Source organism: Acipenser ruthenus, chromosome 11 (genome assembly GCF_902713425.1).
Source record: "Acipenser ruthenus chromosome 11, fAciRut3.2 maternal haplotype, whole genome shotgun sequence".
NCBI classification, from domain to species: Eukaryota; Metazoa; Chordata; class Actinopteri; order Acipenseriformes; family Acipenseridae; genus Acipenser; species Acipenser ruthenus.
This window is the reverse complement of record NC_081199.1, coordinates 957,718-983,798: the sequence shown is the minus strand read 5'-3', so window position 1 is coordinate 983,798 and position 26,081 is coordinate 957,718. Positions and strand designations below refer to the sequence as shown.

Below are 26,081 nucleotides of genomic sequence, written 5' to 3'. Positions count from 1 at the left end.
AAAACGAGTAATATAGCTGACAAACTGCAATCACCCGGAGCTTAGGAACTGTATCCAATACACTGGCTGGATTCCTTCAGGGGAGATGCTACAATTAGTTTCCAAGGCAGACTCTGTGAACAGTACAGTATGTGCATGGCTTTGAATTTTAAACATGCGTTTCCCTTAATTGGAATAGTAGAGGAGATATGGAAATACTGTTCACTGAAATAGTTCTGCACAGCAGTAAAGGTATTTCATTTGGAAGATGCATCACAAATTGATAATTCTTGATAATCCTGTGCCAAAACACATATTTCGAAAATCTCAAAAATGAATTGCAAACACAAACTGCTACAATGACTTACAGTACATTGTTGCCAGGCACGTTGCAGACAATGCATTCATTTAAGAATGTGCTACTTTGTAAAACAGCGTTGTGGTTCCCCGACTGACACAAAGCCACGGATTAATGGAGATGCACACATGGTCCAGATGAGGGACACAAACACACAATAGATGCAGCTCGGATACGCGGTGCGCCACGCACAGTGAAGACGACAGGATGGAGATCACAGGGCAGACACACACACACAGACGGGCAGGCCTTTACCTGCAGTACTATCTGCTGCCACGCCAGGGGCTGGCTGCTGCTGCCAGCGCTGCACATGCTCAGTCGCTCCGAGGGCAGGCTGACGTTGCGCCGCTCCTCCTCGAGGGCCCGGGTCAGCCTCTCGAAGCGCGCCTCCTGCTCTTTAACTGAGGCTAGAATGCTAGCCGCTGATCTCACGTCATAGTCATCCATGTCTGTCCCGAAAGCTGAATGCCTGTTAACTGATTAGTACAACAAACGGGGTCAGGGGTCAAAAGGCAGAAAAAAGAAACCACAGGTCAACAGCAATGTGAGCACTCATGCAAATCCCCCAGCCCACTATCCTCTCCCGGTTTGCAAGGCGCTGCTCTCTATCGCTTTGATGTATCTACAGATGTGTCTGTAAAGTCTGGTGATAAAGCTGCCATGCGGTATTCCGAAGCCAGTGCCTGTGCTGAATAATGCAAACCACTGTTTTGTTTAGCTAAAAAAAAAGAAAAACAGCTAACATAAAAGCAAAATTAAAAGCTTCAAATAAACCTGGATTCATTATTTCTTCCTTTGTTCCCTGTTCCTTTTTTTTCCCCTGACATTTATAGTGTGTTTGATTGTATATGTTTACATTCAATGAAACTAAAACGATTGCCCTTTTCATTTTAACAACAGCTTGACCTTCTCCGGACCAACTGTATACTTAACGATGCACAGCTATTCCTGTCCTAGTTTACACGCTGCAGGGATCTCAGAGGGAGGTGCTGACTGTCATGCACAAACCAGACGTTAATTAAAGAAAAGCAAGCAGCATACACACCTAGGAGGATTAGCAAGTGGAGGGAGAAAGGTTAGAGAAGAGACATCACCTGCTACGGACACACAAGAAAAAGCACACAGGCTAGCAGAACCAGGAGGCTGAAAAACAGAGGCAGGAGAAAGAAATGAGTGGAACAGCAGAAACAGTAACTCAATGGAGCCTCCACCCCTGCCTCCACACCCCAGGGTTAGGGCAGCAACATCAGTAACACCGTATCCACTGCACCCCTTACCACCTACAATAGAATATTGATTGTCTGCAGAGTACAGTAGCTGGAGGAGTATTGAGTGAGAAGTCTGTTATGAACACTGAAGATATGTACAATTCTGATGCAAATAACAGAGCAGGTGTACAGAGTTGAGACAGCGAGAAAATAAGAGTTGGCATGTATGTCATACAGACATGGTAATGACAGCGTCAGTGTTCACTAGTTCACACCCAGGTTGTAGTGTCTAATAGCCCGCGGTAGCTGTTCATGTGCTACAGTAACACACAGTACCACCCGCTTGCTGTGTGTAAAGGAAATGAATTATTTAATGTGTGCCCTACCTCCCCCACATGTACAGTACAGCAATGCAGAGCATGAATTCTAGACTGCACAGCCAAGCAAAATGAGTTTGTCACATCCTATTTAATTTCTATCCACTGATGGAACTGGTGGCTGAAGTCTTTCATGTCCTTTGAAGACAGCAATCCTCTTACTTTAACTTTGGTGTATACTTTTGTTTTTTACCTCCCCCCCCCCCACCCAACTCAACTGTCAATGCCACTAAAAGGCTCTTTCAGCTAACCAAAATATCTGCAATAATAGATTTTCACAGCGAGATTCCCACATAGCATGTCTATCTGACAAAACTGCGGCTGCTGACAGACATGCACCATCACAAGGAGCCGTGCTTTCATATAAACCATTATCTGCGGCACAGATGCACTTCAATTAAGAAATCATAATCAATCCAGCAGGAGAGCCACATATACTTCCTTGGCATGCCTAGGATTATTACATGCTACAAAATAAACAATAATTTTCAGAATGATTTCTGTTTAAAGTGTAATGCGGTCCACTCTTAACAGGCACATTTACATCCAATTACTACAATGCGTTTTTTTTTTCTCCTTCAGGAATAATTCAGATCTCCACGGAGGATGCTAACAAGCCATCAGAATGCGTGCCTGCTATAAAATGAGCAGCATGTTGAGTCGGTGTTCCCAGGGGTGACACTTAATCAGCTCCGGAATAAAAGAGACCGGGATTCCTGGGACTCTGGACATGGACCATTGGGAACCACTTGTGGACGGGATCTTAAAATAGAGCTGCAGTTAGTCCAGAGTAAATTCCAGGGATTCCTTCTACAGAAACATTCCCCAAGACAGAGAGAACAGTTAGCAGCTGCTCGCTATTGATCAGAGATGACGGAAAGCCCCTCTTTAAGACCATGGTTTGATAACTTCCCTCATATAGAACTACAAGGAGCACAACATCTTCCACCCCCAAGATTTTAAGGGGTGCCAGCACTTGTCCAACAGATCATCAGATCCAGAAGAGACATAATGGTCTGAGGCAGCTTTGCTGTATCAAACCCAAAGTCTCCCCTGCTGTGCCAGGCAGTGGCCTGAAACCTAGTCACCTGAAACCAAGTTCCAAGCCACAGAGTGGCTCCGTGTTCCCTCAGCGTTAGTGATATACACTACCAGTTAAAAAATCTGGTGCAATGCACGTGGTACAATGCATGTGCTAGGAGACTAACTTAATTTACATAATATGCTCTGCCTATGTAAATTGAGAAAGCAGCTTGTGGTGTTTATGTATTGGCTTGAATGTGAAGCATAATGCCAGTATGCAATGAAGAATTCCAACCAGCCTGCACATTTTGGCTTGTGGCTTGTTTTTCTCTCTTTGTTTTTTTCAAAGATGGCTGAGCATCCAGTGTACTGTACGGCACAATGGCATCCCAACAGGCAGTACCCGTGGGCGGCACATGGCGTAATGTAAATGCATGAACATCTTCTAATGGAAACTTTTAATTTGAGGGCATCTTTTGTTAAACAAATTTAATTTAAAAAAGTTCCAGATGAGAAGCATTTCTCAAAGTTATGTTTTAAGAGCACATTTATCAGCTGCTTTCTGGGTCATTTATCAGCTTATAAAAACACATCCCTTTTGTTTGTTTTTATAACTGACAGATCGAATGCTACATTGCTTGTCATTGTAAAAGTCCCATGGCTTTAGGAATTTCAATCAGAACTTTGCTAAAGCATTATGGGATAATGGAGCAAGAGAAATGAAATGAACTGGAGGGCGGCAGCTCCAAGTCAGTTTGATGCATACTGTTTACAAGTCTCATATCAGCCACTTCTCAGCTGTGAAGGAACTCCAGCAATTACTCCAAGTAATGCTAGAAGCTCTCAATCACAACACACTGTAGAACCCAGAGCCCTAGAATGTGGAAGTACCATTAGAACACCATTACTGTTTCAATGCATAATGTTATCACATCCACCCACATCACCTGAAACTCTGCACACTGGCCACAGCTATAAAACAAGCAGTGCAAAGAAGACATATAGACAGTCTGGCAAGAAGCATGCAAGTAAGTTTTGCAATTAACAGCAGTGTCTTTACGTACGAACTAACGTTATTTCAGAGTAAAATCTTTCATTCACATTGAATCCCTATGATGTAAATCTAGATTGGAATGGCACTAATCCACATGCAGCCTGTTCATGTTCAAGTGTGAAATGCATCATTAATACTTTACAGGAGCTCAGCTGTATCTGCTGGTTTAACATTGAAATGGAAATGACTTCCTGGATTAAACTAACTGCAATTGTAAAGACAAAGTCGTCTCATGAGCTTCCATTGACGAGCATTGCAGCTGCTGTGAATTGAAAACCAACAATTACATTAACAAAAGAACGGGGTCCAGCCAGGACCATTAGATTCTGATTATCCGAGTTGAATTGTTCTGTTAATGTCTGTGCTGAAGGGAGCGTTACATTTTGATTCTCAAGAGAAAATGGTTAAAAAAAAGAAGATGCATTTATAGTTTAAACACGTAATATTAAATCCCTTCAGATCTATTTACACACAGGCTGTGTCAGATCCTGATAAAACAAGATTGTAATTGGAGATTAGCATTCCTCACAGCCCCTCATTATTGAGATTCTTACCCAGGAAGAGCCACAGTCGCTTGTAATCAGCCACCACACACGGCTTACATGCTTAACAGGTAGACTGTGGGCGCTGCACTGCTAGCACTGGAGCCAGCGCTCAGTTTAATACATATGCAATAGGTTAAATGGCAGCCCATTTCAATGGTGAGGGGAGAGGGATAATCCATGCCCACTTTGAAGATGTACTTTTTCAAAAAGCTCTTAATACTGATATGCAGTATATCTGCTTCCACTGCAGTCTCAGAGTGGGTTTAATATGCCACATGCTCATTACTGTTACCTCACTATAGAGTGTAAGATAACCCAGCTTAGTGAGGTATTAAAGCATTTGCTGGCGATGCTCAGAGTAGGTTCACCTAGGGGTTCCGAGCCTTCTGTCTTTTTCCCCCCTTAAAGCATTCTCACAGTTTCCAGCTTGTGTTTCCAATGTTAATGACGAAGGACCGGGTACCAGTACTTAGCTCAAAGCGAGCACATTAATAAAAGTCACCAAGCGAGGACTCGCAGACTGACAGAGGGTTGAAACCAGACATCTGGACGATCAATAAAACAGACCGAGCGCAGCCTGCAGGTGAAGACACAGACTGCACTCCATTCTCTGAACCTCGTCCAAAGTACTTAAAAACCATCTCCTCATGGTTTCAATGCAGAACGTTTACCTGCACAATGTAACTGCTGTGCCGCAAACCATTATATCGGAGCGAGACTGCCCACAGCTCCTAAACAAATATCTCCAGTCAGTCTGCAAAGAGCGCAGAACTCAGTACCACCGCTTACAAAAGCCTAAAAAGTGGTTCTTAAAAAATGCAATTTTAGGAGGATTTTCATTAGAGAGTTTCTGCCATTTGAATTATTAATGGCATATATATATTTCTCCTCGAGGCAATTCATTGTGATGTATTTGCTGAAAGAAGCTTTTTTTTTTTTTTTTACTGAAGGAATACATTTTTAATAAAATGTCTGCAATTACCAAGAGAATGCATGAAATTATCAAGACAGCTGAACACACACTTTACCTTTGATGTTTCCTGGCCCTCCGAACAGATCTGCTGGACTGGACTGGGACTGTTAAACACGACGGACTTCAGCCATGCACTCTGGCACAGCAGCTGAAAATATCAAAAGAGAAATCATTCTCAGAGTGATGCTTGTACTGTATATTGAAAAGTCAACTTCAAATGCTATTGAAATGCATGCAGTTCCATCCAAAGGAGATATGAACTTTCATTGATTCTGTGCATTGCTGAATCCCAGAACTAAAAACACCACAAGCGATTCAGTAAAAGTGATTCAGCTGCATATAAAACTTCAGAAAATGAAGTATGCCTTCCCTTGCCTTGACCACACATGGTATGTAAATCACTGCACCGCAATGCATTCGAAATGTCCCTCTAGCATATACAGAGCATTCACTCTGCAGCTCTATCTTGCACCGGGCTTTGAGAACTAAAAACAATACATGATTACCAACAGCCTCATCCTCATCAGTCAACTGGATGTCAGTCTGTGCTTCAGCAACCCATGTGACCCATAGGACCTTCCACCAAGGAGCATGGGGGGGGGGGTAACAGGGCAGAGGTTGGGTGTGAATCCTCAACCCCACACCACTCTCCGGTGACCAGCCGGCTCTGGGACACTAGATCAATGAAGTTCCCAAGTTTTTATTCAAGGCTGGTAAATATTTTGTATGTTGATTGGGGAAGGCTTTGTTCTTTTACACCAAGTTCAGATGCACTCTGAGCGAGGAGGGAGGGATGGAGGGAGGGGGGGGGGGTGGATTTCTGGAATGAACATCAAAGGTGAGCTAAGCCACAGCGCTTTAGTTATCACTGTGTAGCAGAGGATTAAAAAATACTGTACAGGGTTGGGGAATGTACAAAAACCAGTCAAGCAGGGGCTCCCCAAAGTCAGTGCATCTTTTACACTTCAAAATGTGAAAAGGCTTACGCATAGAATTGCATTAGGGGTTTGACAACATGCATTCACAACCTTTCTGCACTGCAGGGATACCAGCCCAGCAGAGAACTGATGCAATGGAAAATAAATCACCAGCATGCAATTTAAAAAATCCTGCCGCTTGACTGCAAATACAAATGCATGACAGTCACCCCCTCCCTTAATAAGAAGATGCCCACAGAGCTGCTGTCTGAACATGTGTAGTCTGGTCCCTTCCGCTGCCAATCATCTCCATTTGATTTCCTTTAATATATGCAAGAGGATGAGCATCCTGGAAACTGCAGAAGACACACCCTCAGCATGCAGAGTTGTATTCAAGCAGTACTTAAGCAGCAGTCAAAGTCAACCTTAGCATCACAACGGTGATCAAGCCAACCTGCCCACCTTGCAGGAAATAAATGCTGTCTTAATCCCCACCTTCCCGCAGGCTTGGCGATGCAGCAGCACAGAGGCAAATCAGCCTGTACAGCGTCCAAGGCGAGCGTTTACTCTGACTGATGCATTGCTGCTGGATGACATTCCAATTGCAAGATCAGAAAGCACCTTGTCGTGTTAACAAGTCTGTCACCCTGAAACATGGAAACAGAACAGGCAGTGCAGTCTAGTCTTTATTGCTCATTAAACACAGGCATAAAGTATGAGGAGGTCTGTCGGAGCAGCAGACAGCATGATGCTTGATAACAGGCACAAGGTGCAGACACTTCCAGTATGTACAGTACAGCAGCAAGGCTAATTATAGAACAAACATGACAAGAGCACTCATGTTCATCATGCACAGATGCCACATTGTAAATGAAGTATGCTATTATATGGTGTACTAACATAAATCATGATGTCTGTAGATTGCTCCAGCAGACAGAGGTTGTGTGCACTGTTGTGACCGAATACTTTCTGAAGGGAGGGGTTACAATCGCAATATCACAAAGACTTCCCTGGGCAAGTTTAATCCTTGCAGACGGATAGGAAGCTGAGCCTTCACTCTGAAATGACACTCCATCCATAGCTGCTGTGTCAAGTGTCTAGTTCACAGCCTCTCCTCTGCATTTCACCTTTAATGCATCAAAAGATCCTTCTGAAGTTAAAGTTTCCCGGATTTCATACAGAGGGCAGGGCGTTATTATGAGCTCTGTAATCACTAGATGACATTGCTACAGTATATAAAATATAAATGGAGCGCATTACCACAGGCATTATTTCAACACCTGCATTTTAAAATGGACACGCAATTATATTGACCACTGGTGGCAACTTCTAATAATGGACTTTTTAAATAGGAGATCTAACAGACTAGGCAATCTACTCTAAATAATTGCTTTCTAATGTGGTTTCTAATACTGTGCTGTAATAATACATTCGCAATAACAGTTTCCCCCAGTTCTGGTCCTTTCTGCTGAAAGAAATCAGTGGCTCTGCAGACTCAATCTCCCAAAGCTGGATGTTAACAAAAGATTACAATTTCAGGGAAGGACTTTTTCATGCATCACATCTGTCGAATTCTTTTGAAAAGGTTCTGTAGCCACACAAAGGGATCCACTGCAACCCAAGGAGAAAGCGTTTACCCCATTGAAATACAATTCTATAGCAACTCCAATATCTGGGAGCTCGGGCTGAGCATGAAATGCAATTCTATAGCAACTCCAATATCTGGGAGCTCGGGCTGAGAATGAAATGCAATTCTATAGCAACTCCAATATCTGGGAGCTCGGGCTGAGCATGAAATGTTCTGTTGCTAGCAATTAGATGTGGGTCTGTTGTTAAGAAAGCATTTTGGGGAAAAAAAATAAATAAATAAAATAAAATATATATATATATAAAAAAGGAGAGAGAGAGAGAGAGAGAGAGAGAGAGAGAGAGAGAGAGAGAGAGATGGATGGATAGACACACACACACACACACACACAGAGAGGTACCTGGCTGAATATTTGAGCGCCTGAAATTTTTATATATATATTATAATGGATGCATGACATGTAATGGACAACTGTAGGCATTATTGAAGAGGTTTTGATTTTCAATCTGCAATGTGATGGCTTGCTAGATGTGTGCACTGAATATTTACAGCTCTTTGCTCATGTTTTATGGTTCAATTTATAGTGGAGCAGGATGAAAGAGAACTATGAAATATTAGATTAGCCAAGAAGGGGACACTTAAAAACACAAATTGAATATACAAATCCCCTCTGCTTTATGTATTATTTCTGTAGCAATCTATTCTCGAGGTGGAGTTGTGTTCTCATACACTGTCAGGTTAAATAAAGAAGACATGAGCCATCTTTGATAAACAGGCACTGTAAGCAAAACATCAGAAACAAGTGCTGCGTGCGAACGTTCCAGTCCCCCTGGAATGAAGACGGGAATTACAAAGAAGACTACCACTTTCATGTGCAAATGTGAACACCAGTCAAGCCACGACATTATGAAGACATTTCAGTATTAAAGTGCGTGTGTTCCCCAAACGCAACATAAATATCAGGAGACCTTGCTCATGCAGTGGAAAGAATCGCTTAAGCACACCGAGCCCGAGTGCAGCGCAGTTCAATGGAAATGTAAATACTACCACATTATCATTGCATCTTCATTAAACTGCAGCACTGGATAGTAACACGATATAGCTCCTGGGTAGTTAGTTTTGCAGTAGCTGCAGCACACCAGGGTTGATTTTTAAATGTATTTATTTTTATAATACAGAAAGCAAAACTAGGATAATTCAATATGTGCGACTGCAGTCTTATAAATCATGTTAAATGTTAGAAAGCTGATGTCTGGAGAACACAGCGTTGATCAGGGCTTCATTCTGCAGGTCTGAGGTTTAATTCCTGATTACTCCACTCATTCCAGGTTTTACTACAAGCTTGATTAGCCACAGTGAGTATACAGCAGGTAACAAACTCAAGTGAGTGTTACTACACTCATAGTAAAACTATGAATAGATCAAACTGCTATGTAATGGGAGTCTTATTTCCATTACTGTATATGTGTTTCCTGGTAAAGATAACCCCCCTTCCTTTCCTAGTCATGCTGTCAAGGGATAAGGGGCTGGTGTACTTTCACCTGTGAGTTACTGTTAATAACAAGACTGTATGTGCAGTCAGTAAACTCCATGAAAGTACTAAAATATTCAAAAACGACCCACTTATACAATTCCCTAAATGATACAACAGCATTTACAGCATGCTTCACATACATGGAAACTATTAAATAAAATACATCAACAAATTCTGAAAAACTAAAACGAATCTCAGCCCAGAGTAGAAAGCCCAAACAGAAAGAGACTTGTGAAACGTGTGATAAAGAATTGATAAACTTGTGCTCAAATGAGATCAAGTGGCTTCAAATACATTCTCCTGGCTCTACAACCCAGCGTGACAGCCAGAGATGATGTTTGGCTTTATCAGAGCTTGGAAGAACTTGGCTTGAGTGGGGAATAACGATTCTAACATTAATATTGTATCAATATTCTTTGAGGCTCAGGTCTCTGGCTGCTGTACATGCAACCAACACCGGGGCTCACTGGTCTTGAGCCAGAGAGGACTTTCTTGCTGTCTGCTTCTTCATTACAAAGTGAAGCGCAGCAGAGACACACAACAGGCAGGCCCAGCTGGAAAAGATTTCATAGCCACAATTTACAGCCACTGTTAGGCCTCCATAAATGAGACCCGAAGACAGGAGCAGCCTGTATCCCGAGAACATCGTACGCTTTCTTTTCCTGCAAATCAAACAGCAACAGCAACAGCAACAGCAATAGCAACAACATCCAGTATTTCTGGAGCTGTACCCACACCACACACTGACGCACACACAAATGTTATGTTTTGTCAGAAATCAACACTCAAGCAAGTCCAATTGCTAAAGATGCTAATGTATTTCCCCGAAGACTCTCTGAACTGTGGAGATGTTGGTTTTCATTACCGTGGTGCACATAGGCCACTGTTTAAATTACCTGCATGGTATCAGTATTCAGGTCCAGTGCCATTTAAATTGGTTTGCTTTGTACTGAATTGCATGTATACTAGGGGATTGGGGATAGGGGATTGGGGATAGGGCACAGGGAATAAGGGGTAAAATTCCTTCAAAGAGCGTCAAACGGCACTGCAAACTAACAGATTAGCTGGCATCAAGTCAAGTCTGCACGTATCCAGCTGAAAATGTTAGAAGCTTCACATTGGACTGGGTGATACAATTTCTATACCGATAATTGGACTTGTCTTTAAAAATAGTCAGGGTGTTAAAAAAAAAAAATCCATAATGCCTACAAGCCACCTGGGGCCTGTGCAATGATTTTAAATGATCTTGCTCAGTTCCTAACAACCTGCATTAGCAAAACCACCTCCAAGAGGCTCTAATTGGCTCCTTCTGTGCTTTGGCTGTCATCTTCGAGAAGTCACGGGGGCACAGGTGTGCAGAGAGGAGCGCGAGGGGGCTGGAGCACAGTAACCAGACACAGGAAAGGAGAGTCCTGCACTGCAAACACAAGTGTGCAGAGAGGAGAGCGAGGGGGCTGGAGCACAGTAACCAGACACAGGAAAGGAGAGACCTGCACTGCAAACACAGGTGTGCAGAGAGGAGCGCGAGGGGGCTGGAGCACAGTAACCAGACACAGGAAAGGAGAGTCCTGCACTGCAAACACAAGTGTGCAGAGAGGAGAGCGAGGGGGCTGGAGCACAGTAACCAGACACAGGAAAGGAGAGTCCTGCACTGCAAACACATGTGAGAGGAGAGGAGAGCGAGGGGGCTGGAGCACAGTAACCAGACACAGGAAAGGAGAGTCCTGCACTGCAAACACAAGTGTGCAGAGAGGAGAGCGAGGGGGCTGGAGCACAGTAACCAGACACAGGAAAGGAGAGTCCTGCACTGCAAACACATGTGAGAGGAGAGCGAGGGGGCTGGAGCACAGTAACCAGACACAGGAAAGGAGAGTCCTGCACTGCAAACACATGTGAGAGGAGAGGAGAGCGAGGGGGCTGGAGCACAGTAACCAGACACAGGAAAGGAGAGTCCTGCACTGCAAACACAGGTGGAAGGGGAAATGCAATACTTATTGGATCAGTGGGTTGAAGTAGTTAAGAATATTCCAACTGGATTCAAAAGGTTCTGAAAAAGCCCCTTTAAGAACACTTTGCCAAGGTGGCACTTAAGAGAAACACAGCTTTCCATAGCTAAATACCAGTGCTGGAGGTTTGTAAACCCTGGATACGTTTCTATTTTTATGTCACACCAAATAAATGATTTTTTTTTCTGTGTGCAAAATCTACTGAGCAAAAATAGTTACCAAGCTCAATCTCCTGTTGGCTACAGCACAGTATTTATACAACAAAGAAAACATTTAGTTAAAATCAGATTTGCCGACAAGACTTCTGGCTGCAATATACATGGATGCGATGATGTTAATAAATCATTGGAAAGGGTTTGCGAATATTGTTTTCTTCATCAGATCCACATTTACTGCCAAGGTTCCTTTCGAATAAATCCATGCTGTAAATGATTTGCTGTTGATCAGAGCTGTTACAGGCCCATTGTGGCCAGTGCTCAAAGAGAAAAGGACATTTCAATTCATTGGAAATGCACTTTGATAAAAGGTAACTCATTGTGCCTCTGGTGGCTCACAGCCAGAACCCCTTTCTAAGTCGAGGTGGTGTGATTGACTGCCTGCTCTGCCCGCCTCTCTCCCTCTCCATCCATCCATCCCTCCCTCAGAGCAATACGGCTCTCATCTCTTTAATTCCTGCCAACACCCCCGAGGGGTCCTTAAACTGGGGGGCTCATTATTTCTCAGTGCTGTTTGACCCTCTTCAAGGGAATTTTACCCCAACCCCCTTTCCCCTAGTCAGTCCTGGTGGGACCTTAGCACTGTATGTTAATATGCCTTTGGAAATCATGTTGGAACCTCATGGGTCAGTCTGAGGTTGTGTAGAAGTATATGTAAAAAAAAATGATAATTGTATCCTGTTCTCATGTATACTCAATAAAGGAGTTTATATTCTTCAGCTTGACAAACATGATTCAGAACTGAAAGGGTTAAAAGAGCACTGGCCCAGAATAGCGCTTCCGTGCAGATCATTCAAAGCTTCATCGTCACCATCGAAGTCTTCCCAGGTAATCCTCCTCACGCAGCACGCTGATCTCACACAATGTTACACTATGACTGGCACAGTATGATGCCTGCAGCCCTGGGCACACTTAAAGGCATTGCCTGTGTGGATTGCCCCCATGCACTTGCTCTCTGTAACCCGTTCATCTCAGGGAGCTTCCTACACCAGTGCAGGCAGTTGATCTCCGAGCTGCAGTACCTACTGAATCTTCAGCATTCGCAACCAGCTGAGCTGTGCTTCAGGGACAGGGAAAAATACACTAATCAGTGCATGTTTGATTCCAGTGTGCCAGCTCTACACAGCCTGCTGCTGCTGCCCATTCAGACAGATGAAGATTGCAAGAAGCTGCACCAAATCTGACATTTGCGTCTATCTGTAAAAATGACTTGGTTCCAAGGCAGTGGCCATTCTGACAGGATTGCAACTGGACAGATCAGGTAACCACAAGCACATGGTTTTAAACAAACAGAGAGGACGGTAGTACAGCAGATGGAACAAAAACAACAAACAGATACTTTAGCTGTTTTCATGGAAGACTCTTTGGAAAATAAGAACAAAATATTTCAAAATAAAAAATTAACAAAATATTGGGAAAGAAGAAAAATGACAGGAAAACCAAAACATTCAAAAGTCCAAGTTGACCTCAGAAACATTTTGTTTTAATTATTTGCTGCATCCAGAGGAATTCCAATAATGTGCATTGTGGTGTTTCACCACACTTGTCCCCGTTTCATTTGGCAAGGACTCCTCCCTCCGGCTCGAGGCTCGTGAGAGGGCTGTGGAGCTGCACTAATGTACTGCAGCTGGTTTAATCTGCAGGGGGACTGTACTCCTAGAATCCAACACAACAGCATAGCATCCTAGAATCCAACACAACACAACACAGCATAACATCCTAGAATCCAACACAACACAGCACAGCATCCTAGAATCCAACACAACAGCATAGCATCCTAGAATCCAACACAACACAGCACAACACAGCACAGCATCCTAGAATCCAACACAACACAGCACAGCACAGCATCCTAGAATCCAACACAACACAGCACAGCATCCTAGAATCCAACACAACAGCATAGCATCCTAGAATCCAACACAACACAACACAGCATCCTAGAATCCAACACAACACAGCACAGCATCCTAGAATCCAACACAACAGCATAGCATCCTAGAATCCAACACAACACAGCACAACACAGCATAGCATCCTAGAATCCAACACAACACAGCACAGCATCCTAGAATCCAACACAACACAGCACAGCATCCTAGAATCCAACACAACACAGCACAGCATCCTAGAATCCAACACAACAGCATAGCATCCTAGAATCCAACACAACACAGCATAGCATAGCAGCCCTTTCTTTTAGACCCTGTCCCATCAGACATTTAAAAAAGGAAGCAGAAAGGTTAATGAAAAAAGTATTGATCTGCTCCACATCCCAGGAGATGAAGACCAAGATCACGAACCCTTTCTGAACTTTTCCATCTAAACTCTTTCACTGCCCGGGGGCTGTATCAATCACTGCTATATCTTAGAGGGCAAAAAAAAAAAACCGGTAGGACAATGGGAAAAACAATGAGCAAACAACCACACACCTGCTTAAAAGCACTCCTGGCAAAGAGGAGCCATGCAGTCTGGGGAGTGAAGGTCCACGTCCTGGCTGTGCCAAGGTGCCGATCTCAGCTGGGGATCACACGGGGAACGTTGCCAAGGCCACAGGTTGAGGGGCTCAGATCAGCAGGGACTGCAACACCCTCACCAGCAAGCACAAAGTAACAGCAGTACAGTATACAGCAATGTGAGAAGCACACATGCTCTGAATCACGTGTAGCCTGGTTACAATGCTTACAGAAAGGCCCACATGCAAGAGGCAGGTGGTGTTGATTTTTGGAGGGGCTCCCTGTGTGAAGAAAGCCAGCTGGATTCCTGGCTCCGTTACTGCTCATGAATGCCCAGGGATATCTCTGTGTTTACAAGGAGTTCAGCTTTATTGGTCTTCTTATCCCAGATCAATACATTCAGCTACCCATACGTTTTTAAAGATTAAGCGTGTGCACTGTTACAGCCGATTCAAGGAAGAACAAAAAACATGGACATTGACAAGCTATTCAAGTATAGTTCAACGCTGGATAAGCCAGGACATGCTGATGTATGCAGACAAATACCAAAAAGCATCTTGAGTGAGGAGAAGTGGAGACTAAAATACAAATAAAAAACATCTGTCAAGCTGTGGGCTGGATCATTAAATGTGTTATACATAGTTTTTTTTTACATTGTGAGAAACGACAGAGAGTGAAGCTCTAGACATACAGAAGGAGCAGTAGTTTTAGTCGCATGCTAAATCAACTTTCTGACTCGATATCCTCAGCTCTTGTTTTGAAGTTTTGGTATCTTGCACCAGGTTTAATTAACACAGAAGACACATTCGTGAGAATGCATAAGCAGGTGCAATGGTAATCTGCTTGTCTGGCAATGTTTTAATCAATTCAATTGCAAATGGAGCCCTATTAACATTCATTCTGCCGTTTCTTTACTTAGATTAGCATACGGACACAAACATTAAACCAAATCTAATTGGGATAGCAATTTATAAAGACCGCCGGTATCTCTCAAGTGATGCTAAATCGAGAACAAAGTGCAATTTATTCCATTCCATCACACTAATGCTCTACCAAGCCCTATCATTTGATACCAATAAGAAGCTGCCTTCGTAATGCGTTTTAAAAGATATGCATTGTTCAGAGCAAAAACAGCACCACTGATTAAAACAGGTTTGCTGAAATTGTGACTTAGATAGGTAGAACACTGTTGAAAAACACAAATCATAGGGGGCAGGCTGGGGCAGTTTGTCTATGAAATAGAAAATCGGTCCTGGGTTCGAATCAGGCTTCAGTCACCACAAGAGAGAATGGTGGTCTTTCTGCTAAACTTTGTTTTTACATCCTCAATTCTTTACATCGTCAAGTTTAGAAAAGTGCAAAGGCAAATTATATGATAATAAATCCATTAAAAAAAATGCTCAGGATAACAAATGAACTGCTTCTATCTGCTACTCTGTTATTTCTTGCAAGTGATATGTACCTTCAAAAAGGCTTTACACCTTACAGACATTGTACCTTCTCTGAACTCCTTCAGTGGACAGCAAAGATGATTTCAGACAAACAAAAGATAAACACATTAATAAATAAATACACTGTAGTGTAACAGTGACACCTGTTAAACACAAGAGATTGGCAGCATGCTGTACAATGCATAAAGCCCACTCGATTATTATATTCACTTCATCATTTTGTATTAATAAAGTAACCTAGAAATACATAAACAACACTGTCATATTTATTTTAAATCGGATGTAAAACAGGCATCAGCTTGCATTATCCGAGTCAGGACAAATTGATCTGTAGCTTACTCTAGCCTCCGCTGGCTCTGGTGCTTCTAACAGCAAGGGCAATCAGTCATCTCTCTCAGCCATGCCAATCAATCAGGCAAGAAGAGCGAGCTAGCGGGCGCGGGAAATTCGTTCTCTGCCGGATTATCCGTGAGGAATGACAGCATTCCTGGGAGAGGAAGCCCCTCAGTGCTTCCTGCATTGAAATCCTCCTCCAATGACAGCTCATAATGCTTCGAATGGCAGCTCAAAAGGACTGTCAATAAGATATCTTCAAAAAGGTGCTCTTTATATACTGAAGGAATGAAATACAAGTGGATTTTAGTGGTCACTATAGACCACCCACCACCATGGTCTTCACTGATACAATACTATTACAGTACAAATAACCAGGTGTCTGTACTGCAGCAAGACGCTAACCAAAGATAATGATTTTAAAGGATGGGATTGCTGGAGTTGTGCTGTCACTGTAGAACTGTAGAGCACCCATGTGGGTGAAGCAGCCGTTACACTAACTCTATGGTACATTAACCCATCTCCAACCTTCCAACAATACAATCACCCCCACCTCCGTCTTTAACACAGCGATTCATCCTGCGAAAGGCACACAGCTGCCATGCCACGCAGTCCCAGATGACTGTACTCTTTTGCACCAGAGGGGGCCCTTCAAATCAACACTGAATGTTTAAGTGATAACCATAACCCACCAGGGCTGGCTTGGAGCCCCTTGGGTTCGTTCAGCAGGATCACCTCCTTTTCGTTATCAAAAAGCAGACAGCATTTCCCTTTGCTTGTTTCAGAGCTGCCAAATCCTCTAGATACTGTTTTCAGTTACCATCATACTGGAAATGGTGCTAAACCTTGCTGCCACTTAGAAGCTCCTCAGACTTTTAGTACACTTTTGAGAAGTGGAACTGCATACCCTGTTTTAGACAGAACAAAAAAAAAAAACGTGCACATCAATCGCACAATATAGGGATGGAAATAAGACTCCAATTTCAGTCATTTTCACCCATTCCAGGTTTTACTACGAGCTTCATTAGCCCCCAGTAACAAGCTCAGGTGTATCTTATTAAACTCCCAGTAAAACCTGGAATGTATCAAACTGCTATGCAATGGGAGTCATTCCCTGGTTTATTGAATTATAGCCAAATGCAATCCCAAACCTCTGATAGGCGAGGATGATAAAGGTTTGATGAACGACTGTCATGTTCACCATGTAGGAGTGTGAGGAGACGACTGACGGAAACAATCAGTGCATCTGCGATCCTAAAAAAACAAATACCATGAGGTTAGCCAAATCAGAGCTGCTGGCAGGGTTATGAATTATGAAATTACTTTGCATCCTTTGAATTCCAACATGTCAAAACAGGCTCTTGTTTCAATATTCAACAACTCCAGTTTCAGAAAGATCCAGTGCTGGTATGTTTTTTTTATTTTGGCCAATGGGCTTCAAGCTCCACCACCCGCAGTACAGCAGAGGTACTTAATAAAAAATAAAAACCTTCAGACAGCAAATTTAGGAAGCTAGAGAGAGAAAGAGAGCTAAAGAGAAGGGAAAGCCGACTTGTAGAAGCGTGAGCTGTGGCTGACAGCAGCTTTGTAAAAAGGATGATTAAGGCTAAAACAAATAAAAAGTTTAGCCTTGAAAACTTGTCTTGCATCCTTCTCGACACCCCTACAATATGTTATGTACAGCAGAACTCAGAACGGCTCTCATTTAGATCAATAGCTTCCTTTGAACACTGTCCGCTTAGGAGCAGCTGCTAATAGCACTTTAAACACGCTAACAATAGGCATCGATAATAGTATTCAATAACACTCACCCCTTGAAAGCCAGGTTAAGCAATGTAATGAAAAGTACAGCACTTTACAGGAAAGACTGCATAAGAATGGCCTGGCTGCCCAAGTCAAACTGTATTCATCACAGGGCTGATGGCAGCAGTGAGCTTTGAGAGAGGGCAACCAAGCCCTGCATGGAGCCTTGCCAGACTCATTTCCACTTTAAAACTGTCTATTAAACTGGCTTTTCATATTCCCAAGACAGGGGATGAGCGTTTAATTAAAATGTATCAGGGGTTCTCTCTCGCTCTCTCAAAAAATTGTGAGCAGTAAAAATGATCCCACGCATGTGGGTCTTGGCATCTGTTTGTTTTTGACGGGTGCAATTTTTTGTCGACCTTCCTGTAGATACACTTCTGACCTGCAGTACACTGCATGCAAACAGCAAAGCAGCAACACAGCTAACTTGTTTTCTTATATTGCAGCAGTGGCCTACTCGGTTATCTTTCCCCGGCCTTGTATACAGGTCTGCAGTGTTGAAAGAGTTCACTGAATTAACCTTGACTGCTTCCAAGTCCAAACATCTGCTGTAGATAAATTCAAACTCTTCCCATGCTTTGTGAACAGAAAGATACAAAATGAAAAGATTTCAGATACACGGTAAGCAGCAGGATATCAGGGTCAGAGTGGAGATAACGTGCCTTCAATCACTGCATTGTGCAAAGAGACGCCCTTCCCCATTGAAGTCATAGCCAGACAGGCCATTAGTCCCCGTCACAAATTCTACAGGGTTACTGTTGCAGTGATGTAGTGTACGAGTCACATGGAATACAATAACAGCATCAACGAGCGTCACAGATACAAATAATTCCTTCAAACGTACCCAAAGAAGAAAGCCTTTCGTCCTCTGGCCGCCACTGCAACTTCTTTGAGGCCAGTTTAACAGCTAAAGTTATTTATCTGCACAGAGTTAATTGCACAGCAACACAAATTGGGCTTCAGGGCTCAAGAAACACATTATCTTTGTACTCCCTGAGAACTGGTGGGCAGGCTGGTTTTTAGACTGTGCTAAAAGTTCAAGTTCAAATCAAAGTGCCTCAGGGATGGATACGGCTGGGTGCCAAAGGAGATGCGTGCAGATTTGTATAATGAGCTGACTGAGGCTTACCGAATGCTACAGCATACAGCACTCGTCTTCAATGTATCTGTGTCACGTAAATACTGCTGTGTCTTTCCTAACAATTACAAAGTGTATGACAACTCTCACTGGAATGGGAAGATCCACAGAGCTTTTATTGACCAGTCTTACTGGTCAATAAAACAATATCTCCAGCCGAAGCTTAAGGATTTATCTTTTTGGCAGGCTGCTTTCCTTTCCAAATCTGCAGGTGTTTGGTTTGACTAACATTCGCTCTTGTGCTTTAGCAATATTACATCATTACAGTCAGGCTGGTGTGTGATGCAGAGTGGATAATTAAACCTCAAAAGAGCAGCTTTTAGTTGCACGCTGTTTACTAACAGCAAATAGATCTTTCCAGACTGCCTCTTCAGCAAACTGATTATGAATACATGGATTCAGGTTTACACCAGCCAGCTTACTGATTATCAGTAAACATCCTCTGATCATTACAGTACAAACCAACTACACCCGAAATCAGTTTATCAGACATGAACAGCACATTTAGAATTAGAAATTGACGCCAAGAAAGACATTGATTATCCCATCAATCAATAAACAGTTTCAGAAAGGGTTACTCTGCCTCGTCCTTGTTTGCCAGACCCAGTGGTAGCGCACCAGGATTTCATCGTGTTTTTTAAGCTAGCCGCAGCAGTGTCAGAAACAGCACTACGAGCCCTTGCACTGAGCGATCAAAAGAGCAAAGAGACCCTTAAACCACTGCTGATGAAGAGCCGCTTCAAAATCAGCCAGCGCCAGCCTCATCAGCACTCTGAAGCACCCCCCGAGTCGCTGGAAATCAAGCACAGAGTGATGAGCTTCAGCTGCTCCCATCCAAGCCAGACAGAGCTGCTGTCATTCAAAAATGATGAGGGCATGGAGGACACAGCTCTGAAATAGTTTCTGCAATCTCATCCAGAAAAAGTTGAGGCTTGAAGCCGTGATTGCTATAATGCTTATAGTTAAAAAAAAAAAGATATTTTAGAAGTGGTAAGCCATGGAAAGCTGAAGTGCTGAACAGTGCCTCAATATTGATCACTAAAATAACCATGTGCACCCAAGTTTGAATAATGCCCTTAGTGTCGCATAGAGTTATCCAGGCAGGAATTTAAGGGGAAAAAAGAAACATTAAAAGGGAGGAAATTTGTCAGAAACCTGACGACAACGTACTTGTGTTAAATGCTTGACCGTATTGACAGTGTGTGTTTAAATGCTTGACCGTACTGATAGTGTGTGTGTTTAAATCCTTGACCGTACTGATAGTGTGTGTGTTTCAATGCTTGACCGTACTGACAGCGTGTGTTTAAATGCTTGACCGTACCGATAGTGTGTGTGTTTAAATGATTGACCGTACTAATAGTGTGTGTGTTTAAATGCTTGACCGTACTGAGAGCATAAATAAATACATACATAAAAGGAAAAACAGTCAAGAATTTCTAAATGATAGGCAGCTGCTGGTAGCTCTCGACTGACAGCACCTTGCAGCTCATTAAAAGTTAAACACCCAAGTCCTGCAAGAACAGCCTTGGTTTACACTGGGAACTCTACAGCAGACGGCATGTGATCACAGGTTGGAGAAGCTATGGTCAAAAGGGGCCAGATCAATTAGCAGCAGCTTATGAAGAGGCAGCGGATGACTGCAAAGCAAGGACTCCCATCTCCGGCTTGGAAAGCAGTATCAAGCGCAGCTATTTGACTCTGTCACGCTCCAGCAGGCACTAGTGACCTAGTTTGACTATTAAAATAGTTACTGTGAATTCAGAACAGAGACCATGAGATTATAATTACAGTACGCATGTATTTAAAAAAAAGCCTACTGTACTGGGTGCTGTACAGTTTAGTGCTACTACCATGACTTACAGTAGCAGCTGCCATGAGTCAATGCATGCAACAGTAAAATGTATCATTTGGAGTACGTGTGCTAATAGGGAAATCCAGCTGCAGTCTGTCCAGCTGATACAGGAGTGCACAGAAAGACCAGGTACTGGTCAACTGCCACACCTACAGTGTTACAGTAAAGATACTGGGCTTGCCAGCCTGAAATCACTACTGACGACATTATATTCATCTGCAAAATCCATGCAACTTATTCATATCACCTGGGCTTCAAAGTGTACTTGGACAAACATTTCTTTTTAAACTTGGCTTTAAAATGTACACACGCACACGCACACGCACACGCACACGCACACGCACACGCACAGTGTGAGCGACGACTCGTGGAACTGCTGTCCTACCCGTCCCGAGCCCTGAAACAGGACAAGAAAACTTTCCAGCTCTCAGTTTAATTCAAAGGGAGAAGCAGTGAGGCGAGGCACTGGAAAAGCGGAAGAAGCAGAGACCTTTAGCAAGTGGTATTGATCTGTACAACACACTGACAAATTCTTATGTATTTTAATGGCACCACTTCAAAGGAGGCAAACATGGGAATAGGAACGATGCAGTCACTAGGCAGGAGCGCCGATAGACAATATGACCTTTACTGGGTGCTGTCATTAGGTTAACAGACTGTCTAATTGAAGAGTTGGATTTACTGGGCATGCACTGCAGCTCCAGCACTCTCTCTGATTATATCAGCAAACTATGAAATCCACACCTAAAGTCTGATGCAAAAAAAAAAAAAAATAATGATCTTAAAAACAATACCCTGAAAAAATGATTGTATTATTATTTTTAAAACTTAGACCGATATGTTCTTCTGCCTTTCAAGCTATAAAATCAACCGACCATACCTGAAAGTTTCAAATAACAAACCACCACTGTGACTGTTAGTGGAGCGATTTACTTTTACCAGCACAATGAATATATTCGTTTGGAAGCTGCTTACTGCCATGAGAAAGAAAGTGGGATTGCTTTTACTGCTCCATTTTTAACTTTCCAGTTTTATCCAACCACAGCATACTTTTAAAAGGAATGACATGAGCGCTACAGTATGTGATTAGTTAAAACAAAGAACTAATGTGTAACATGAATTCTCTAAACTGACCTTAGCTTTTGTGACCTCTAAGGTGAACAATGAACAAACTTGGCGAGCAATTTCGTTTGCCAGACAAAAAAAAAAGTGCCAAGACGTTTTGGAATTTCAACAGAGTTGTATTTCCTTCCTTTCCCCTTCACAGACTCAACATCCTCCTGACATCTACTTTAACACTAATCCACACAGAGGCTGTTTGAACTGGACCAGCTCCAACGAAGGAATGTCTGTAAATCCCAAACACTGCAATGCTACATGGAAAACAGTGTGGAAATGGTCTAGGATATAGAAAACTACAGCTGTGGGGAATGCATGAAAAGTACAGTAAAGTACAGCATCAATCCACTATAAACAACAGACACCAATTACAATACATTACTGACAGTGCAATAGGGCTGCAGACTGTGAGGATACTGAACATAAAGCACTGCAGTGCACAGTGCTCCCATACATGTATATGGACTGAATATTTGCACCAACTGTAATAATTATTTACAGCTACAGTACTCGCATGCTGTCTAGATGCGATTCGTATAACAAAGTCTGGATTCCAAAGGCACTTCAAAATCACAGTGCATCATTGAGGGAACAGCTTTAACACAACAGCAAAGAATTGTCCTGGTCCGATCTTCCTTTACAGTGCAGTCAGCAAGCAAGAGCACAAGCAGCTGCACAACAGGAGAGTAAACCTGCCCCCTGTGGGTGGAACATATTATTCAATCCTCCAGTAACGCTGGGAAGCAGCAAATGCATTGATTTAGAAGAAAATTGGAACTAAAACCACAGAACAATAAATACCTTCAAGTGGGAACTAAAACTGAAATGAAATCCACCCCAAACAGCTGGATATGATGATGTTGAAAACAGGGAGGCTCCTGAAGAAGTTTTGAATGTAGTCTCCCATTAGATTAAACACTGCACTGTGCACGGCTCTCTAGTCTGGCAAGCAGGATGCTGCAGTAACAGGTTGCAATGTTAGTACTGAAGCCACGGCACAGCAGTGTTCTTTTGAAGGCATGCGGAGTATGAAGAAAGCTGGGCACATTTTAATTGGACTGGCTGCACTTGTAATTACTGTAACCACTGCAAGGATGTCGTGTACGTTGCCCTGCAGCCATGTGCTTAGTAAGAGGAGGTAACTCTGGTCTTTCCATTGGGAGGATTACACAGCAAGACACAGTTTACTGTGGGTGCAAGGCAGCCCCAGGGAAACTGAGTTACTGAGGGTACAAACAAAAAAGAGCAGAGATGAACCACTCGAACACATTCAGAAACCACACTTCAAAAAGAGGTTTGAAATATGGTTCTCATCAAAACAGGCTAGAAGCAATGCCCTGAAAAGGAATGTGCAGTCAGATTCAGGCGTCACACAGTATAGAGATGGCAGTCAGATTCAGGCGTCACACAGTATAGAGATGGCAGTCAGATTCAGGCGTCACACAGTATAGAGATGGCAGTCAGATTCAGGCGTAACACTGTATAGAGATGGCAGTCAGATTCAGGCGTCACACCGTATAGAGATGGCAGTCAGATTCAGGCGTCACACAGTATAGAGATGGCAGTCAGATTCAGGCGTCACACCGTATAGAGATGGCAGTCAGATTCAGGCGTCACACCGTATAGAGATGGCAGTCAGATTCAGGCGTCACACCGTATAGAGATGGCAGTCAGATTCAGGCGTCACACCGTATAGAGATGGCAGTCAGATTCAGGCGTCACACCGTATAGAGATGGCAGTCAGATTCAGGCGTCACACCGTATAGAGATGGCAGTCAGATTCAGGCGTCACACCGCATAGAGATGGCAGTCAGATTCAGGCGTCACACCGTATAGAGATGGCAGTCAGATTCAGGCGTCACACAGTATAGAGATGGCAGTCAGATTCAGGCGTCACACCGTATACAGATGGCAGTCAGATCGGTGGTGGTTCTTTACCTTCTGAGGGTACTACAATTACTTTGACACTTACCCTGCAGAGCTATAACCCAACACCGGCTCGGAGATAAATCAAAATTCCTCTCCTAATGGCTTTCTGAGGAGCTGCTCACATGGTTCTTTCCAAAGCTCTCTAGTTAACAGAACTCAAGCAATTTGAGTTCCTATTTATTTAGCTTTCAGTCCAGTCCCCACAGAGATAGTCTGCAACTCTATTCTCATTCCTGTCAAGTATTGGTAATGTTCAGGTCCTTGATGAACAGAGAGAGAGAGAGAGAGAGAGAGAGAGAGAGAGAGAAGGAGAGAGAGAGAGAGAGAGAGAGAGAAGGAGAGAGAGAGAGAAGGAGAGAGAGAGAGAGACGGAGAGAGAGAGCCAGACTGGTCAGTCTCACACATCCGGCATTTTAAACTGAATCAATACATGTCAAACACACACACACAGCGCATATAAATTTATAGAATTCCTATTCTTTAATGTGATTTGAACACTTAAATCAGTAATTCTAGTCTAGTCTAGTCTAGACAATCAAAGAGAACAGTACATAACCGATAGTGTATAGTGTACATCAAATCAGGCTGTGAGGTGGCGTCTCACACAGGATACAGCTTAGAAACGATTTGAAAGCCAGCGCTACTCAGGCTCCAGCATCCACAGAAAGTCTTCCTTTACAATTTATTTTTTTATTTTTTTATTTTTATTTTTAAAACAAAATCTGTAATAGTTTAAATTGAAGCCACAATACTACACAGAGGTCTATGAGCTACCCCCGTCCTCATGTAAATAATCAAGGCCGTGTTTGTTGTGTTTGCCTCCAAACAGTAATCCGATATTAAAAATTCTCCAAGTGAGTCATAGACCGATAACATAACAAGCAAAACACCTACATGCCTCAAGATCATGTTTATACAACTTACTGTGAAAATCCAAGGCAGTCTGCTTGGACATCTGGAGCCCATTTTCAAACTGCAGCCTCACGCAGAACGTGCTTTGTGTAAGTGAGATGAATTACAGTACGTCTCTGAAGTCTTCAAATACTGCAGGGGGAATTCAGCTCGGAATCCAGCAGCACTACACTGCGGTTCCTCTTAAAAGTCTTCAAACTTTGAAATGCATTTTCCATAGTTACTGTTTCGGAAAATCATTTGTTTGTACTATAGCATCACCTTATCTTCCAGTAAATACAATATTATATAAATTAATTCTGATACACTGCCATTCACGTCATGGCATCCCAGACATGTGCTTTAATTAAATAGCTCTAGTTTATTAGTAATCAAACCCCTTCGTATATATATTTCATCACAGTACAAACAGTTCTTAGCTGTTGTGTGACCACTGCGTTTGGCCCGTTCAAGGCACACTCTGTTTTTTTCAGTAATCCCCATTCTGAACACAGCAGAGGAACACATCCTTCCCCAGCCAAGCCCCACATTATTTACTGAGCTCTCTCCGCCTCGCCTCCCGAGGAAAGACAATTACTTTGTCTTCCTGTGCCAACAACCCTTTGCCACCGTTAGCAAACCTATCAGAACAAAATAAACTCCGACTGTAGCATAAAAACGGGAGTTCTTCCGTGCACATTCTTTGGGAAAATCTCATAAGACACCCTGGCTCCCAACACAAACTTTAATTTCACGGGACAGGCAAACACATACTCGCAGATGAAACTCTACACATGTTGGCTCTTCACTAACAAAAGCAAAGAGGAATCTGCTGGAGCTGGAAAACAAGCCGTCGCGACCTCCCTTCTCCGATCCGGCTCTGTGCACTGCCGGCCCTGACAGTGCAGTAAGGAAGCACCTCAACTCGCTCGGCCTCTTCCTTAGCCCATCAGACAGGCCTTGAAGTCACAACTAAAGCAGGACTGTCCGGAGGCTGACTCCGCTAAAGCAGTTCCCCGCCACTGTTCAGATTCACTTTGCTGGTAGCCCCAAGTCACTAAGTCACTCTGTGGGGGGCTGTGCTCCCTCCTCCCCATCGAGCCAGCTGCCCAACGCATCCTTTAGGTGTGTTTACATGGAACAAGCAGGGGCTTTCCAGATCAGTAAGGGAGCAAACACATACCAGACAGAATGCCTTCAGCGTTTCACATGGAACTACTAAGCCACTGTGAATAATTGTATACAAAAGCACCATGAAAAACACTGGCATTCATCAGCAAGGAGGGAATCCAAATTAAAACTCGATCCAGGGCCCTTTTACACCTGTTT

The 26,081-nt window shown here is 43.1% G+C and overlaps 1 protein-coding gene across 14 annotated transcripts in view; it reads right to left on the bottom strand.

Moving 5' to 3' along the window:
* LOC117426863 (splicing regulator ARVCF-like) overlaps positions 1-26,081 on the bottom strand; it is a 110,052-nt gene that overhangs the window by 67,719 nt on the left and 16,252 nt on the right. For 10 of the 14 annotated variants that reach the window (XM_059032740.1, XM_059032747.1, XM_059032744.1 and 7 more), the window contains exons 2-4: positions 5,573-5,665; positions 1,383-1,480; positions 593-813 (exon numbers count right to left, since the gene is read on the bottom strand). In XM_059032740.1, the coding sequence (XP_058888723.1) occupies positions 593-784 (192 nt within the window). In that variant the 5' untranslated portion in view covers positions 785-813; positions 1,383-1,480; positions 5,573-5,665. Of the gene's footprint in view, positions 1-592; positions 814-1,382; positions 1,481-5,572; positions 5,666-24,785; positions 24,843-26,081 lie in introns of those variants that run through there. The other 4 variants (XM_059032753.1, XM_059032754.1, XM_059032741.1 and 1 more) reach the window with 3 other exon arrangements.